Source organism: Protopterus annectens, chromosome 14.part0 (genome assembly GCF_019279795.1).
Source record: "Protopterus annectens isolate FY-2018-M chromosome 14.part0, PAN1.0, whole genome shotgun sequence".
Classification (NCBI taxonomy): Eukaryota; Metazoa; Chordata; order Ceratodontiformes; family Protopteridae; genus Protopterus; species Protopterus annectens.
In genome coordinates, this window is record NC_056748.1 from 839,432,012 (window position 1) to 839,451,500 (window position 19,489).

Sequence of the window (19,489 nt, forward strand, 5' to 3'; positions counted from 1 at the left end):
AAACCTTCAGTTACCAGCAAATACACCATATAGGTAGTACAGGGTAGAAAGGTATAGATTAGTCCCAGCTAAGAAAGAGGGGATGGTGGATGGGTAACAAGGACTGCAACAGTGAAGACACTCGAACATCTACATTTATGGTAGGTACAAAACTGTACTATGTTCATCGTGTTTCACTGCTGCAGTCATTACACTTGGGTAGAATCCCAAAGCTGAGTTAGGGTGGCTGGTTCTATAGAGGATTTGGGGTGGCTAAGAGGCCCTGCAGCACTGTAGTGGTGAAGCCAGCTCTGGATCTAGAATAGAGAGACAAGTGATAATACTTGGTAAAGATGTGCACTGAACTCCAAGTTGCAGCTTCCAAGATATCTTTGGTAGGTACTCCTCTAAGGTAGGCAGTTGAAGTGGCTGTTGCCCTGGTGGAATGTGGCCTAATATTACTAGGTACAGGTTTCCCATGCTGTGTGTAGCAGAACCACATACAGTGTCTTATCCACTTTGAAATGGTCTGCTTTGACATAGCCTTACCCTGTGATCCTGCAGCATATGCTACAAACAATTGCTCAGTTTTTCTGAAAGCTTTTGTTTTGTCCAAGTAGAAATGTAATTGTCTATGTCCAAGGAAGGCAGAAGTCTCTCCCCTTTATTCTGGGGATTTGGATAAAAAGTTGGCAAGTGAATAGTTTGGTTAAGAGCCACACTGGATACCACCTTAGGCATAAATGAAGGGTTTGTTTGTAAAGAAACCCTGTCTTGGTGAAAAATGATGAAAGGCTCCACTGCCATTAGTGCCTGTAACTCTGAGACTCTTCGTGCTGAGGTTATTGCCAGAAGCAGAGCAGTTTCCTATGATACACATTTTAATTCTGCTGAATTGGCTGGCTCAAAAGGAGGTAAAGTTAGCTTTTCCAAGACAAAATTGAGGTCCCAAGTTGGTGTTGGTGCTCTCCGGGGCAGGCTTATGTTTTTAGCCCCTCTGAGGTACTGTTTTAGCAATGGATGAGAGAAAATAGGAGGATCTGTGTTGTAACGAGCCGAGATGGCAGAGGTGTGGATCTTAATGGATGAAAAGGAGAGTCCTTTATCCAGCATCTCAGTTAAGTATTGTAATATCTGAGGAATATTTGGGACAGGAGAGTCAAAGCTTTGGGCCTGGTTCCAGGCACAGAATCTCTTCCACTTTTCTGAAAAAGATTGCCTGGTGCTAGGCCTCCTGGCCTCCAAAATGACATCCATAACAGCTTTAGACAGAGGTGTTGTCTACTTGACTAATGAATCTGCCATGCAGCCAGGTTTAAGGTTTTGAGCCGACTGTGCAGGATCTGATTGTTTTGTTGAGTCAGAAGGTGAGGAGTTTGAGGTAAAATCCATGGTGGGCCTTGAGCCAAGTTCTTTAAGATTGGGTACCAGTGCTGGCGTGGCCAGTCTGGGGCAATCAGGATCATCTGTGGTTTTTCTTGTATGGATTTTAGGAGTACCTTTGAAAGGAGAGGCAGTGGTGGGAAGGCATAAACTTTTAGGCTTTTCCAGCTGAACGAGAGAGCATCCACCTTCCATGCATGTGTGTGATAAGTCCTTGTGCAGAATTTTTGTAGTTGGCAATTCTTTGGGGAGGCAAAAAGATCTATGTCTGGGCACCCCCATTTTTGCGTTATCATGCTGAATACTTGTGGATTTAATTTCCACTCATGAGGATCCATGATGTTTCACCTTAAGTCGTCTGCCAGAGTGTTTTTCTTTCCCGGCAGGAATTGTGCTTGTAGATGAACTTGATAGGCTAGAGCTGTGTCCCACAAGGTCATGACTTGTCTGCATAGGGGATAAGAATGAGTGCCCCCTTGCTTATGTACCACATAACTATGGTGTTGTCTGTCTTAAGTAATAGTTGTCCTGGATGCAGAAGGTCCTTGAAAGCTGTTAGGGCATTTTGTACAGCCAACATCTCTTTTTGATTGATGTGAAGATGCATTTGGTCTGCGGTCCACTTGCCCTGAATACATTTTCCTGCCATGTGTGCTCCCCCAGGCATAATCTGAAGCATCTGTTGCTAGTGTCTGCCTGGCTGTGGGTAGAGTGAAAGGCTGTCCCTTGTTGAGGTGACATGCCTGTGCCCACCATCGAAACTCCTGTTGTAGGCAGGGAATTAGTGGTATTACTGCTTCCAAACTGTGACAGTGTTGAGTCCACACACTTTTTAGGTACCATTGTAATTTCCTCATATGCAGTCTGGCATATGGAATTAGGTGTATGCAGGATGCCATGAATTCCAAGGCCTGCAGAATTTTTCTTGCAGGAAGTTGGGTCTTTGCTGCCATCAATTGAAAGTACTGAGTCAGTTGTCCTTGCTTGTCTGGCGTGAGATAAGCCATCTGGGCCTTTGTATTTAAGCTGGCACCCAGAAATATTATCTCTTGTGAGGGCACTAGTTTTGATGAAAACCTGGGCCTTTGTATTTAACCTGGCACCCAGAAATATGATCTCTTGTGAGGGCACTAGTTTTGACTTCTTTACGTTTATTGTGTACCCTAGGCAAATTAGCAACCTTTTTACAAACACCAGATGCTTTAGAAGAATGTCCTTGCTCTCTGCTTGAATAAGGCAGTCGTCCTGGTATGGATATATTTGAATTCCTTTTTGTCTGCAAAATGCAATTACTGGTGCCAGGCACTTTGTGAAGACCTTGGGCGCAGTAGATAAGCCAAAGGGCAGTGCAGAGAATTGTTAATGCATTGAACCAGTTATGAATCTGAGGTATCTTCTGCAGATTTGTCTGATAGGGACATGCAGGTATGCCTCTTTGAGGTCCAAAGTAACAAGCCAAGCCTTCTTGCCCAGCATGGGAAGAAGCTGCTGTAGTGTCAACATTTTGAATTTCGGAACATCCAGGTAAGTATTTAGAGTAGAAAGGTCTAGTATGGGTCTCCAGGCTTTGTCCTTTCTGGGGACCAGAAAAAGTCTTGAGTAAAATTCTTGTCCTTGTTCCTGTTGTGGCACTTTTTGTATAGCTCTCATGTCCATGAGGGCTGTAATTTGTTTTTGTGCCTCTGCCCATTGATTTTGTGGCAGGTCTGGCATTCCTTTTAGCCTTGGTAGAGTGTGAAAGTGGAACCTGTAACCTTGAGACACAATATTCAGAACCCATTTGTCTTGGGTGATTATATGGCAATTTTGAGAAAAAAGTGCAAGTTTTCCCCCTAAGGGAGCTGCCAAATGGTAAGTGTTTGGCATTCGAAGGGGGAAGTCATTGGGACTGTTTCCTGTAAGGTTGTGACTTGTCTTCAGCTCCTTTAGGGGTTGAAGCGCCCCCAATGTCGTGGTCTGCAAGAGCTTTGGGGCTGAGATCTGGCTCTTGGGCATCTTTATCTGCCTGTGTGGTCCGTCTGACACTGGAAAGGACCAATTCTTTGAAGGCCAATTTCTACTAAATCGAGGTGGCTGTACCTGTAAGAAATCCTTCACCGTTTGCATAGATTTTGCCTTATCCTCCATTTTCTTTAATACCTCTTCTGCCTTAACACCAAATAAAATATCCTGCTGTAAAGGAGCATCCAATAATTTAGCCTTAACATGATCAGGTAAACCTTGGTCTTTTAACCAAGCATGCCTGCGAATCACAGATCCTGTAACTGTTGCTCTACAAGAAGCCTCTAATGAATCAAAACCACATTGCAGAGTATGTTTTCCCACTTGTTCAGCTGCATGCAATAACTCCTGCATTTCCTTATAGTCAGGATGTTCTAACTTGTAATCATTTTCTGTTTTAACAGAGACATTAAATATTGTTGGTATTTAAGCATGTGAAACTGGCAATTTAAAGCTCTCACTGCTAAAGTGTAAACTTTCTTCCCCCATCTGTCTAATGCTCTAGAATCCCCGTCAGAGGGAACTGGATTCTTAGCCGTGGAAGCCTTTACCCCTTTGGGACCTTGGGAAATAGTTTCTGGGTCAGCAACAGGGTTTTTATAAAGACATTTGTTTGAGTCAGGGACTCTGTAGTATCTGTCTGGCTTGACTGGAGCAGGGGGGAAAAGAATTAGAATTTAAACTGGATTCAGAGAACACATCATCCACAATATCTAACACTGGCGGAATAGCAAGGGGTCTGTGCTGAGGTAATAAAAGAAAGTCTCTGAGCCTTTTCTTGGATTCTGAGTAATCCTGGCCCTCCCAATGGAAATGCTCCCTCATGGTATGTAAGGTTAACCCAAAAGAATAATCCTCTGGAGGAGAGGCTAAAGGAATTGATTCTTCAGCATCAGAATCCTCATAGGGGGTAAAGAGTATCCCCGGTCTGAAGAGTAATTAGAATAAATGGAAACCTGGTCAGAGGAATCATAGTCTGCATCCTGCCTACGCCTTTTATCAGGAGGGGGATGGGTACCCCTAATCAGAGTAATTAAGTCTTCGGCCATTTTGAGCATGGCATGGAGGCATGTCCAGGTGAATGCTGTACTTGCTTCTTTGTCTTTAATGGAGTTTTAGACTTGGCTGTAGTTTTTATGGTTAGCTGTGAAGGTCTGAAAACACCCTCAGAAGCCGATTAGTTTCCGTAGGCCCAACACCTTGAGTATCCAGAGGCCTAGACATCTCCACGTGGGAGTCGGAGGCAGCCTGTGGCTCTGAGGTAGCGGGTGTCAGGGGCTGCGAAGGCGCCTCACTGAGAACCGGTGAACCGGCAACTGGCCTAGAAGAGGCTTCATCGTCAGTTTTGGGCCTCGGATGCCTGTCCTTATCTTTTGTTTTTGCATTTTTTTGTGTATTCCGGTCATCGGTTGTTCCGACGGCACGGTATAATTAAACCTTCGGCCAAAGTAATGGCGAGCAAAAATAAAACCAACGTTTAATAATGCGTTTGTTAAATCTGGGCCTAGGCATGGAATACAGTAAGAATAAAAATACTTGAGGTATTTGCTTCCCACAAGAAATACAATTATTAACTTTTACTGACATCGGTTTGAGGCAAGAAAAAGTTTCCCCAACGGGGTACTTAGCTTTATTGAAGACTTCGGTTCTGAAAATTCAAATTGAAAATCTCAGGAGTCGGCCGACCGTCACTTGTGAACTACTTTTGCTTCGGGCACCGCGCGGCAAGAAAGACTGAACAAAATGGTGTCGGCTGCATCTTATATACCCCTGGCACACTGACGTCAGGGAAGAAGCGACCGCAACCGATGCCGGACCAAGACTTTGGAACTCTGGCCGACTGCGGGACCGCCTGACGGCAGGATAACCCAAGTGTAATGACTGCAGCATGAAACACGATGAACATTTACTACTGGCTTGGCACACACAGGTCTTCTGTAAAAATGCTGTTACTTAAGGAATGGAGGAAAGGGGGCATACATGAGTCTAGGTGGCCAAAGATGGACTACAGCATCTCTCGGTGGCTGCACTGTGGAGGGAGGAAGGTAAAGTAGCTGCTGAATTTCATACTCGAGGGAGAGGCAAAGGTCACGGCCAGGCTGCCTCCACAGCTCAGAATCTAAGTTGCTACTGCTATGTTGAGGAACCACTAGTGAGACAGGAGGATACATCGACTCAGCTTGATTACCAGAATACCGGTACAACCTGCAATGCGCACTTCCATTAATACAATGCAATGCAATAAAAACACTACTCACTGACACATTAACATAACCTCTCTCTAAAAAATGGGTAAGAACGTTCCCCCTTTGCTTCTTGACTTACCATATAACAAAAGTGCTGTCTGGACAGAAATCACATCCTGAGGAAGAAGCCCCGAAGAGACTGAAACACTAAGAGGACGCCTGTCATCTCTAGAATGTTGAAAGGAAAATGGACCTCTGGATTGGTCCATTCTTCGTGGACTACTCTCCCCACAAAATTTCCCAGGACATTCCCCCAGAAGATCAGGCATCCTTAGTAACTGTGTATAGGGGTTGACAAAAGACAAATGGGTGACCCTGCTGAACTAAAGGAGAATATATTCTGCAACACTCTGACATGGTGATGAGGAGGGTGACTAGACCAACCACTGAACTGACCATGTCCATGAAGAACTCTCAAAAAATCTTGCATGAAGAACTAAGGAGACAGATGGTGGTATGGACCACAATAAGCTAAGAATGAGAAAAGCTGGGAAACTAACCTGAAAACCTCCACCACCTGACGATGAAGGGAGATCAGCACCGATTCTGGCAATTTTGCTATCTACAGAAATGTATCCAAATGGCATCCGATGAAATCAAAGGACTGAGATGGTTGCAGAAATTACCTTTTGTAGGTTTAGAGTTACACAAGGATTGACATAAGGGAAGCAAATAGTCTTGCTACGATTAAAGATTCATTTGGGCTTGTAGTGAGGAGCCAGTTATCTAGGTATAGTAACTTGTGGACCCCTTGCAGTTTGAGATGTGTTGCTACTACTGACGTGCAGTTGAACACTTGGGGGGGGGGGGTTCTGGGGAGACCAAATAGCAAGGATCAGAATCTGCAATGAATGGCATTCCAGCCAGAGCAGAAGGTACTTTCTGGATTGCCCAGTGAGCTTTATAAAATAGGCATGCCAAAATTCAATTAAATGCCTCCACTGCCTCTTCCTGAGAAGTGGAAGAGTGGACTGCACATACTTATTTAAAACTTTACCTTCTTTGAGAGTTTAGGCCACAGAGTTCCAGTATGGACGTGAGGTTTTTGTTTTTAATTAAGAACTAAAAAGAATTTTGAATATACTCTGGATCCTCCCTGATTTGGTGGGACCTCCTGGATGACTCGTTTGCAATAATCAAAATGACTCCAGCTGTTCTCTGGTGGGTGGAACATCTTGAGTCATTTATGATGGGATAAGGACAGAAAGAAGTAGGATAATGTAGCCTTTGGACAGAAATTCTCTTCAAACTGAAGTCTTGCGTGATGGCTATCCAGTTTTGAAGGTGAACAGAGTAGTCTCCCCTCACTGCCTCCTTACAAAAGCAGAGGGGCAAATTTTCAGAAACACTGGCAGTATTTATCCAAGAAGAAATTTCTAAACCCTCAGTTCGGATGAGAACCTCTTATGCCCCATAGGATGGCATGCACTGGAGCCCTCTGCCACAAGGGGGTCTTGTCACAGGGGGCATCACAAGAAAAATGCTGGGATTTTCTAAACAATAGTAGTTTTCCTCCCCTTTGATTCCTAGAAGAAGGTAGCTTAGGGTAGAGAAATGGACTCAAAGCAGAAAGCATTTTGCCCTTTTGTATGCACAACATGGTATCTAGGTTAAGGGCCAAAAAGGGATGATCCATCATAAGGGATATTTATAAAGGATGCTTTACAGTTGTCCAAAAAGTCATATAATCTCAGCAAGACATGATGGATAGCGATGCCAGTGCCTGCTGCCTTTGCTGCACCATTGGTTGCATTAGAAATAATTGTCATGGCCAAATCGGTAATGGACAACAAAGCTGCATGTTGAGTTTCCATGATCTTCACAATCTCAGCAGTCATAAGCCTCCACAGGGAATCTTGAGCCTATTCTGCCAGTTCCCTCTGGAACCTCCTGAGACGAGAAATGTAGTCAAGTGCTCTCTGGTAAAAGTTCCCAAGTCATAAACATGCTTCCCCCAAACCAGCCACCACTCTGGATTCCTTATGAGGTGGATGAATCATGGAGCTCTCTTTTGTCAGATTTTATGGCTGCTGCAGTCACAACTGAATCCACAAGCTGTCCCTTGGACCAGTGGAGAAGAACCTTCAGTGGCAAGAGCTCTTTATCTGGCTCATGAAGTTTTGGTTCTACACGTGGTTCTTGCCAATCCCTTTGCTCAACTTCAATGAGGCAGTCAGCAGGAAGGGACCACTCGGAGAGTAAACAAGCCTGCCCTGAATGCCTTGATAAATACTCCATAAAGGGAAGGAGTGTCAGTGGGCCAGCTCCCCCATTTGTCTCAGCAATTCCTAAAAGTCACCAAAAGTGGTGTCTTCAGGGGACAGTGGTAGGGAGGAACTTCCCCTCTCATCAACATTTATTTCTTCAAGTTAGGGATTTCTGGGGGTGAATCCAAGGGCTTCCTCTCAGCTCCAGGATACACTAGGTTCTGAAGGTTTCACAGTCAAGTGAGCTGGAAGATCTGTTGGAGTTAATGCAACCAGTGCAGTTGAAGCCTACAGGAGAATGATGGGGAGGAATGTCTGCCATGAAACTAAATATTAAGAGGGTTGGGGGGCCAGTTCTGTCAACCATCCAAGTGGAGAGAGATGGAATGACCCACATTATCTACCTGCGCCTTCATAAATGTTATCCATTTTTCAGTTAGATTCAATCAGACTCCTGAAAGGCATAATACACCAAATGGATGCTGCAAGAGGAGTTCTGGAGCTCACAAATCTTGACAGATCCCTCTTAGAAGACTGTGAACTCTGAGATGACAACTTTTGGGGGAGTGGTCAGAAATTACGAGAGTGTCAGTGTGAATGCAGGAAGTCAGGAGATATCAAGGTAGAATCGGACTTGATGTTGGAGCCACAGGGTGACGATGCAATAGTCCTAAAGATTTTCATAGCTGAAGAAACCAAGACTGGGGAATCTGTAGGGCTTTTTCTTTTGTATTTATCCCTGTGCTTGTCTCTGTCTCTAACTCTATACTTGTCTTGCTCCTTTTTTAGAGGCTTTGAAGTCTACTTCTCAGTTTCTTTAGGTTGTTGACGGAAATAAGCTAAAGGATTGGAAATAACAGCAGTCTCTTCTGCTGTGGCAGGGAAATGGCTTTTAAGATTAACTTGCTCCTTCTGTCTAGTAAGATGCATTCTCCAAGAACAAATGCCACAATTATCAATCAAGATGTTCAGGATCCGAACAAGCTACATACTCAATGAGGATCCTGTAGCAGAATTTTGTGTCCACAATTTTGGCACTTCTTGAAGCCAAGTGTTATCCACACTCTCAAAATGGGAGGAAGAGAAAAACAAATATAAATCTAAGATGGATGAAATCCATATAAATTCAGTGTTAGACTTAGGTAGGCCTCAGAAGGGGGAGAGAGAGAGCACAACTTAAAAATTTGAAGAAAATAAATCAATAGGAAACCGAGGAAAACTTAGAATGATAAATAGAACTGATATAAAGTACAGTTGTGTACACTTACCATAAATGTGGATGTTCGAGTGTCTTCACTGTTGCAGTCATGACTGTAGGGTTCTCCCCTGCCGGCAGACAGTCCTAGGTCGGCCAGAATCCCAAAGTCTGGGTCTGGCGTCGGCTGCTCAGCCATGCTCCCTGACATCAGAGTGCCAGGAGTACAAAGCTGACAGCAGACGCCATGTTCTCCAGTTTTTCTTGCCCCAGATGTCAGGTGTTCCAAAATGAGTAAGATCCCATACCCTTTGCAAATACACCTCAGAAGAAGGGTGAAGAAGGGAACCACACAAAAGACAAAATAAGAGGGGACAGGAGGGAGGGTAACCCAGACTGCAATAGTGAAGACACTCGAACATCTACATTTATGGTAAGTGTACACAACTGTACTATGTTCACCGTGTTTCACTGTTGCAGTCATGACTGTAGGGTTGAATCCCAAAGCAGAATAAAAGGGAGGTGGTCATAAAGTAGAGGGGGCGACTAAAAGGCCCTGCAAGACTGCAGAAGCAAAGCCTGCCCTAGACTTAGAGTAGAGAGGTAGATTGTAGTGCTTAGAAAAAGTATGCACTGAACTCCAAGTTGCAGCTTCCAAAATGTCTTTGGTAGGAACTCCCCTGAGGAAGGCAGCTGAAGTGGCAGCAGCTCTGGTAGAGTGAGTCCTTATACTCCCTGGGATTTGCTTTCCATGGTGTGAATAGCAAAATCTGATTCCATGACCAATCCATTTAGAAATGGTCTGTTTTGAAATGGCTTTACCTTGGGAACTTGAAGCATAAGAAACAAACAATTGCTCTGATTTCCTGATGTCCTTGGTTCTGTCCAGATAAAAACGTAGTTGTCTGTGTACATCCAAGGAATGCAAGATCCTTTTCCCCTTATTTTGAGGACTGGGGAAAAAAGTTGGCAAGTGAATTGTTTGATTTAAAGCCACTTTGGAAACCACCTTAGGCATGAAAGTAGGATTAATCCTTAAAATCTTGATGAAAAATAATATAAGGTTCCACAGCCATGAGAGCTTGCAACTCCGAAACTCTCTTGGCAGAGGTCAAAGCTAACAGGATGGCTGTCTTCCAAGATAAAAACTTGATGTCAGACTTGGCAGCAGGCTCAAAAGGAGGTAAGGTGAGTTTTTCCAAAACATAGTTGAGATCCCAAGCAGGAATGGGTGGAGATCTAGGGGGCCTTAAGTTCTTAGCTCCTCTGAGAAACTGTCTCATGAGCTGGTGGGAAAAGATTGGAGGGTCTGTATTATAATGAGCAGAAATAGCAGAGGCATGTATCGTTATAGAAGAGAAAGAGAGACCCTTATGTAAGAGGTCTGTCAGGTAAAGTAAAATCAGAGGAATGTTTGGAATAAGAGGATCCAAATCCTGAGCCTGCATCCAGGAGCAAAATCTTTTCCATTTTCCTGCATAAGATTTTCTAGTGCTAGGACGTCTGGCTTCTAAAATGACATCCATAACCTGCTTGGGTAGGAAAGAATGAATCATAGACCCTGGATTAACCAGGCCGCCAGGCTGAGAGTTTTGACATGGGAGTGCAGAACCTGACCTTGGTGTTGGGACAGAAGGTTCGGAGTCCGTGGTAAAACCCAAGGGGCTCCAGAGAAAGTTTTTTCAGTGTTGGGTACCAAAACTGTCGAGGCCGATTTGGGGCCAGCAAAATTATCATCTTGGGCTTGTCCTGTTTGATCTTTAATAACACCCGTGGAAGAAGAGGTAGAGGCAGGAAGGCATACTCCGAAAGGTTTCTCCAACTGAATGATAGTGCATCCACTTCCCAAGCTAGTTCGTAGAATGTCCTGGTGCAAAAAATCTGTAGTTGATGATTGAGGTGGGATGCAAAGAGGTCTATGTGAGGACATCCCCAGACTGCTGTAATCATCTTGAATATTTCGGTGTCCAGCATCCATTCGTGTGGGTCTGACAGGTTTCTGCTCAGACTGTCTGCCAGGAAGTTTTGCTTCCCTGGTAGAAACTGAGCTTGAAGGTCCAGTTTGCAAGCTAGAGCTGTGTTCCATAGATTCATGGCTAGTCTGCAAAGGGGATAGGAATGTGATCCCCCTTGCTTGTTTATGTACCACATAACTGTGGTGTTGTCTGTCCGTATCAGTAGTTGTCCTGGTTGTAGAAGATTCCTGAAGGCCAATAGAGCGTTCTGAACGGCTAACATTTCCTTTAAATTGCTATGCAGGTGCTTCTGATCCTTTGTCCAAAGGCCCTGCAGACAGTTGCCCTGCAAATGGGCTCCCCATGCATAATCTGAGGTGTCCGTGGTTAGTATCTCACTGGCTGGAGGCAGACTGAAGGGCTTTCCTTTGTTTAGAGTACATGCCTTGGACCACCAAAGGAATTCCTTTTGAAGACAAGGCAGGACGGTGATCTGTATGTCTAAACTGTGGCAATGCTGAGACCATACACTTTTTAGGTACCACTGTATTTTCCTCATATGTAGTCTTGCATATGGTACGAGAAGGATGCATGAGGCCATGTAACCCAAAGCCTGCAGGAATTTCCTTGCAGATAGCGGAGTTAATGTTGCCAAGGTTTTGAAAGTTGAAGCCAGCTGTAATTGTTTTTCGTATGTCAGAAATGCCATCTGGGTTGTTGTGTTTAGAAGAGCACCCAGAAAAGTCATCTGTTGTGAGGGTGTCAAATTTGACTTTTTTATGTTTACAGTGAATCCCAGGAACTTGAGAAGATTCTGAACAAATTCTAGATGCTGGAGTAAGACATCCTTGCTGTCTGCCTGAATAAGACAGTCGTCCAGATAAGGGTAAATCTGAATTCCCTTGAGTCTGCAATAAGCTACTACTGCAGCCAGGCATTTGGCGAAGACCCTGGGCGTAGTAGACAATCCAAAGGGCAGCGCAGAGAATTGATAGTGCCTCGATCCGGCCTTGAACCCGAGGTATTTTCTGCATTCCTGCCTGATGGGAATGTGTAAATATGCCTCCTTTAAATCCAAAGTTACCATCCATGCATTTTTGGTTAGCATTGGAAGTAGCTGCTGTAGAGTAAGCATCTTGAATTTTGGTATCTTGAGAAAAGTGTTCAAGACTGACAGATCCGGAATGGGTCTCCATGAATTTTGCTTTCTGGGGACTAGAAAGAGCCTTGAGTAAAAACCTTGTCCCATTTCTGAAAGTGGAACCAGTTCTATGGCTTTCATAGCCAAGAGAGCTTCCACCTGGTTTAAGGCCTCTAACCATTGATGTTTTTGAAGATCTGGCCATCCGCTTGGTCTTGGTAGGGTATGGAAATGGAATTTGTAACCTCTTGAAACCACATCCAGAACCCACTTGTCTTGGGTTATATGAGTCCAATTTAGGTGAAAAAGAGAAAGTTTTCCTCCGGGAGGGGCTTCCAGGCAAGAAGTTCCTGCAGCCCAACAGAGGGAGTCCTTGAACCTGTTTTCTATGAGCTTGCGACCTTGTCCTCTCCTCCCCTAGGGGTGGAAGCAGTCCACTGTCTTGGTCTATAAGAGGCTTGCGTTTGAGGCCTTCCTCGGGAGCGTCTGTATCTACCCCTCTGAGGCCTGTTTGAATTGGGAAAGGACCAGTTTTTTGTAGGCCAATTCCAACTAAATCTGGGTGGCTGTACTTGTAAGAAATCTTTAACCGTTTGCATGGATTTTGCCTTGTCCTCCATCTTCTTTATCACCTCTTCAGCCTTAGATCCAAACAAAACATTATGCTGAACAGGAGCATCCAATAACTTAGCTTTTACTTGATCTGGCAAGTTTTGTTCCTTTAACCAAGCATGCCTTCTAATGACTGTGCCAGAGGCAGCAGCCCTACAAGAAGCCTCCAAGGCATCAAATCCACAGTGTAAACCATGCTTCCCAACTTGTTCAGTGGCATGCATCAAGTCATGTAATTCCTTATCATCTGCACAGGCGGAAATGGAAGTTAGCTTTTGTTTCAAAACAGACAAAAGAATTTGCTGGTATTTCAGCATATGAAATTGACAGTTTAAAGCCCTAATAGATAAAGTAGCAGAAGTGTACACTTTTTTGCCCCATCTTTCTAAAGATCTGGAATCCTTCTCAGTGGGAATGGGGTTTTTAGCAGTAGCGGCCTTAACCCCCTTAGGGCCCTGAGAAATGGTGTCAGGATCAGCAGTAGGATTCTTGTATAAAAACTGGTGGGAATCAGGAACACTATAATATCTGTCTGGCTTAACAGGAGCTGGAGGAAGAGAGTCAGGAGTTAAGTTAGCCTCCGAAAAAGCATCATCCACAATACCTAAAATAGGAGAGATAGCCAGGGGTCTATGTTGGGGAAGAAGAAGAAAATCCCTAAGTCTTTTCTTAGATTCCAAGTACTCCTGTCCTTCCCAGAGAAAATGTTCCCTCATTTCATGTAAAGTTTCCCCAAAAGAGAAATCCTCAGGGGGAGAAGCTGAAGGAATGGATTCCTCAGCATCAGAATCCTCATAAGGAGGGAAAGAATATTCCTGGTCAGAAGAAGAAACTGAAGAAACAGAAACCTGATCAGAGGAGTCATAATACACTTCCTGCCTTGGCCTTTTATCTGGAGGGGGATGTGAACCCCTAATCATAGTAAGTAAGTCCTCCGCCATCTTAAGTAACTGTTTCTGAGACTCGGGTCCCGGATCAGAAGAGGCCTGGGCTGTAGTCTTTGATTTGGAAGGAGTCTTTACCTTTGTCTTTGGCTTTGCCTTTATTAGAAGCTGAGTAGGCCTGAAAACCCCTTCGGAAGCCGGTACCTGCACAGTGGCTCCGGACCCATCCGAAGGAGCATTGTCCGAAGGTCCTGCAACAGAAATATTCAAAGGCCTAGTTGGCTCCTTGTGGGAGTCCGTTTTGGCCATCGGTTCCAAAATGGCCGACGACAGGGGCTGCAAAAGCGCCTCACTGACGACGGCCGAACCTGAAGCTGGCTCTGCTTGTACAATATCGTCTGATTTGGACCTCGGAGGCCTGTCTTTATCCGTGCGTCGTTTGTGAACTCCGGTAGCCGGAACCGTGTCTGACGACATTTTGTAATTAAAACGCCTACCGAAGTAATGAAATGCAAAACCGTACCTTCGTTTAATCGTAGGTTGATTAAATCTAGCACAAAACCGACAATTAGCTACGTCGTGGTCAGGGCCTAAGCAAGGAATATAGTAAGAATGAAAATCCTTATGAGGTATTTGCTTCCCACATGAAATACAATTATTAACTTTTTCTGACATCGGACTGGAGCAAGAAAAAAGTTTCCCCAACGGGGTACTTAGCTTTGAGTGGGAGAAGAAAGTCTTCGGACTGAAGTACGTTTAGAAAAAATTGTCAAAAGTCAGCCGACTGGCACTTGCGAACTGCTATCACTGCACGGCAAGAAAGACTGGAGAACATGGCGTCGGCTGTCAGCTTTGTACTCCTGGCGCTCTGACGTCAGGGAGCATGGCTGAGCAGCTGACGCCGGACCCAGACTTTGGGATTCTGGCCGACCAAGGACTGCCTGCCGGCAGGGGAGAACCCTACAGTCATGACTGCAACAGTGAAACACGAACATCAAAAATTTCCAGATACAACTTTTTGCAGAATTTTATACTTCTCTCACAAGATTGGGTGGAGAGAGAAATCAGTAGGAAACTGAAAAAAAAATCTAGAGTTGATATAAAATAAAATATCCATATATAATGATTTTTAAATAAGCTTTTACTTAGCTGACAAATACGAGTGGACAGCTGCAGAACTGCATCTGTCTAAAAGAGTGACAAACAAGATCTGAGAAGAGTCCACTCGCATAGCATCATGGGAAAGATTGAGAGCTGGAGAAACTGCAAAATGTTGCTGGCTCAGGTCCACTAGGAGGTAGAAAACCCATCCAGTCCAGACAGAGGGAACAATACAGCATTTCTGTCTTTATATTTGTGAAACTCTTGGTCTGCTTATAAAACTATTAATTTTCTGTAAATTTCTTTCCCAGGATGAGACTAAAATTAGTAATTTGTGATCAACCCTCTATGCTGGTTAACATATTCAAGTAAGTAAACAAATACTTAAATAAAATAAAAACAATGCACTCCCCTCTTTGGATCAATGGGGGGGGGGGGGCAATTATTGAAGTGAGGCACTCTGTCAACACTTTGGCAGCAGCACTAAACCAATTGGCAAGAAAGTGAAATGACCACATCAGTCCCCCATCACACATCTGAAAAGACAACTGTGGTCCCTGAGGATGTGAAGATAAGCATCCTTGAACTCAAAACTGACAATAAGAATTTGGATTACTAAAAGCAGTACAAGTGTTTACAGGATTACCATTCTGAACTCTGATACTCTGTGGCGCTTGACTACACTTGCACAAACCAAATCTCCACAGTGTCTCTTTTCTTGGAAAATGAGTGTTTAGTAAAACCTTCTTCAATGTTCTTACTGGGGTGCTCACTGTTTTGGCCCCCCCCCCGAGAAAAGTAGAAGCTCCTCCTGAAGATGCCCGATTGCTTGGTACTTGGATTATATCTCGAAACACTGCTTTTGTTTAAACTTAAATTAGTGCTCTTGGGATACTATTTGAAAAACCTGCTTGTTTTGGGTTATAAGCCTCTCCAACTATCTGCAAATAAGGTCAGCTTACCTCCTATCTTGTTGGCAACAGAAAAGGCAGCTGCAGGGTTTGAAGGAGTCTAAAGGTTTTGTGGGGGGGGATTAGAAGCAGGGGAATAGGAAGGAAGACCTGATACAGTCATGGCTGCTCCACCTCAGACATGCAAACCCTGAGGATTCCCCAAGGTAGTGCCCCTGCTATTTCTTATATGTATTACCTTTTTTTTTACCTTTGCCTGCTTATATCCTCCTTGATGTCAGCAAAAAGGCTAACTTTTACAAACAATTTCTGCCATATCCGTAAGACGGAAAGTGAAACAGCTGCCTAACTGAGTGGTTTCACCACTTCTTCAGTGTTTAAATACTTCACTGGATTGGGGGGGGGGGGGGTGTCCAAATAGCAGATCCTTGTCTAATGGACAACAAACATCTCCGAATATCCACTTTTATATTCTCTGGCAGGGGTGATATCAACCAAGCATGTCTATAAATGATGGAATCAAAGGCAGCATCACAGCCACACTTAACAGTATTGTCTATCCACCTGTGAAGTCAACTTGGCATGCTGAATAGATTTTGTCCTAAGCGGTAAATCAGCTATCTGCTCACCCTTTGTCAATTACTGTTTCAGATTTAAGGTTGAACATTTCACCACTGTGTTTGACACGCATCACTTATGAAAGTTTGGGTGGCTGACATTTAATCCTTCTCTTCAAAATGGACCTAGATGCAAATCTACTGCTTACTAGAAGTGTGTTGGAAGCTGTAAACAATTTTGAGACTTTTTTAGGATTCACGGCACAACACCTGGATTTGCAAAAGGAACAACAGAATTCGTATAGAGGAAAGAACAGTGTTTAGAAGACCTGTAAAAGTGTCCAAGATTCTGTAGTAGGCTGAGGCTCTGTTTCCAATGAGGATGAAATAAATGTATCCTCCAAAGTCACCAAAACTGGAGGAATGGCCACTGGGTTAGGCAGATCCAAGCTCCATTAGATTAAAACTGTCAAAGTCCTACTTCAGTCCCAGTGTGCCTTGGATGGAAACCTGAAAGGGCTGGGTAACTGGATTAGTGAGAAACAAAAGGACAAGTGTCCTAGGATTTGGAGACACAGGTCCAAAATTTTAGCAAGCCAAAAATCTTAGGTCTGGGAGGGGCAGGACTCCTGGATCTTCATCTACATTCCACAAATGTCCTCTCACACTAAAAGTGAGGTAACCCAGTTTTTCTCTTTCTGAAATCAGAGTCATGCAGATCAATATTAATAAGGGATCAACTCAAGGATGAGCCATGGTCCAGTGGTGTTGCAGTCTCCAAAAAGGCTTTTGCAAGAGTCCTTTGATAACACAAGTGTCAGTGATACTGCAAGAATCTCACCAGGACCAGTGCCTTCAAGCTCAACTAAGCTTCCCTTGCCTCTTGTCCCTCCTTGTTCTTAAGTTTGTGAGGAAACACCCTACCACCCAACAGTATTAACTTTGGTGCTAGATGACTTTCACTGTTGATGTGACACACCAGCCCCATGGGCAAAAAAGGGAAAAGGGGTTATGGACAGTGACACCTGTGAGCCAGATGACAGTGCAACCTGGGATAAGGCCTCTAGCAACTTATCATGGCAGCTTTGGAGTGCTTTTACTAAATCTATAGTAGTCATGACAGAAGAAGAATGAAAGCATGGAGTGGGCATAAAAAACCCTGTGTACATGTCCTTGCATGAAATTTGTCTAAAACATGACCACTGGCTCACACTTATCTCAAGTAGACATACCCTACTGTTCAACTACCACTAATACAATGCTAAGCACAGCAATAATAACTAGAAAAAATAAAAGGTCCTTAAGGGGGTACTTGTCTGCACACACTGGTCACCTTAGCTGAGCTATTGGCTTACAGATGCATTGCATGTGATGTGAATATGAACTTCAGCAAGAATGAAAGATGGCGCAGATGGATATTGGCTTAATGCAGGGAATGTGCTAGCATCTGTTATGACTTACAAGGAAAAGGGGGCACAGAAGTCCCAGTTTTAAGGACGGTTACAACAGCAACTCATACAATGGATACCAAACGCTACTCTAGAACTGAGCTTCAACTTAAAAGCAAACAAGCTCTGAAAATTCTAAGTGAAATACTGCCCTTCACAGCTTCCTTTCAGATCTACTAGGGATTCCCTAGCCATCAAAAAAGCATGTCCTATCCACTTCCTGTTACTTTATCATTATAGTAATGCCAACATATGACCACCCATCACCTTGGTTTCCCTTGAGGCATGGTTTTCTGCAAGTTATGCCTTAAAACACAAGTATGAACCACACACTGAGTGCAGCATGATGGACAATAACATTGCCATACTTACACTTTCCAATACCCGAAGACATCTCTCTGCTCCCCAGAGGTATGCAAACAGTTTTTCTTCTTCATCTTGAATATCTAGGTGTTCTGCACATTCCTTCACTAGAGGACAAAAAGAAAACTTGCATAAATACATTTTTTGATAAATCAATCCACTGAAAAGCTTAAGAAACTGTATTTCATGACAAGTAAACAGAAAGATAGGGGCTGCATAAGTTAATCACTAATTCACCAAAAAATCAAGTAAACAGCATTTCTAGGTTTATCTGTCTTATCAATGTGAAATGAATTATAAGTTATGTACTCCCCATAACTAGGCATCTGTGTTGTCCATTTTCATTCTTCCTCACTTATGGGACAGAGTCCCAAGCTAGGTTGACCATGGGTGGAGCTCATGGAAGGATATTCCGGAGTATTGCTGAACCAAAGGAGGCTCTATTTCTAGATATGATGTCCAATTTGCCATATGAAACAGAGGTACAATTCTTGGACCATGTAGCTGCTGCATAAATGTCAACAGACGTCCTTGACCAAAAAGCAGCTGAAGTAGCCCATGGACCTTGACCAAAAAGCAGCTGAAGTAGCCCATGGACCTAATTGAATGAGCTCGGGTCAGTGTTGGCAATGCCATACCCTTCTGAGGTTAATTCCATGAGATGCAGTCTGCAAACTCATTTAGCTTGGGTAACTTATGAAAATGGTTGGCCTAGGTGATTTGGAGAGAAACTTACAAAAAGTTGGTCTGACATCTAAACTGTTTTTGTCCTGTGAAGGTAAAAATGTAGTTGTCTGTGCACATCAAGGAGATGTAGCATGTATTCTTCTTTACTGGAGAATGTGGAAAGAAAACTGGCAAGTGAATGGATTGGTTGATGTTATTTTTGGAAGCCAATTTAGATGTATAAAAAAAAAAAAAAAAAGAGGGGTGGGGTTGTCTTTAGGGAAGCCCAATCTTTATGAAAAACAATGTAAGGGCTTTTTGCTGAAAGAGCCTGCAGTTCAGATATTCTTCTTTGATGAAATTCTAGCTGTCAAGAAAGCAGTCTATCAAGACAGAAATTTTAGATGAGATTTGTCTGGGTGTTCTACGGGTTTTTACATTAAACCTTCAAGTACCACAGTAAGATCCCAAGGTGGTGAAGGACCTTTTATCAGTTATCTCAGAAGAAAAAATGCCTTTCAAAATTTACACAATTTAGAGGAAGCCAAGGAATAAGATTTATTTCCTGTGTGGAAATTTGAAATTGCTACCAAATTAAGTTTAAATGTGGAGAAACTTTCTCTTTCAAAGAGTTGACAAAGAAATGAAGAATAGTAGAACTGGTGCAGAAAAAGGGATCAAACTCTCTGACCCCCAAATAGAGAACCTTTTCCATTTACTTTTAAAAACTTTTTTTTGGTAGTAACCTTTTGGGAATCCAAAATGATGTCACAAACTGGGGAACAGAGCCTGGATTAGAAGTGAAGAAACCCTGCAGTCAACCTTGATGTCCTGAATGTT

At 43.5% G+C, this 19,489-nt stretch overlaps 1 protein-coding gene across 1 annotated transcript in view; it reads right to left on the reverse strand.

Moving 5' to 3' along the window:
• The window catches only part of WAPL (WAPL cohesin release factor), a 3,318,690-nt gene that overhangs the window by 920,437 nt on the left and 2,378,764 nt on the right, over positions 1–19,489 (reverse strand). Inside the window, exon 13 of the mRNA XM_044056596.1 lies at positions 17,993–18,090. Within this exon, the coding sequence (XP_043912531.1) occupies positions 17,993–18,090 (98 nt within the window). The remainder of the gene's footprint in view (positions 1–17,992; positions 18,091–19,489) is intronic.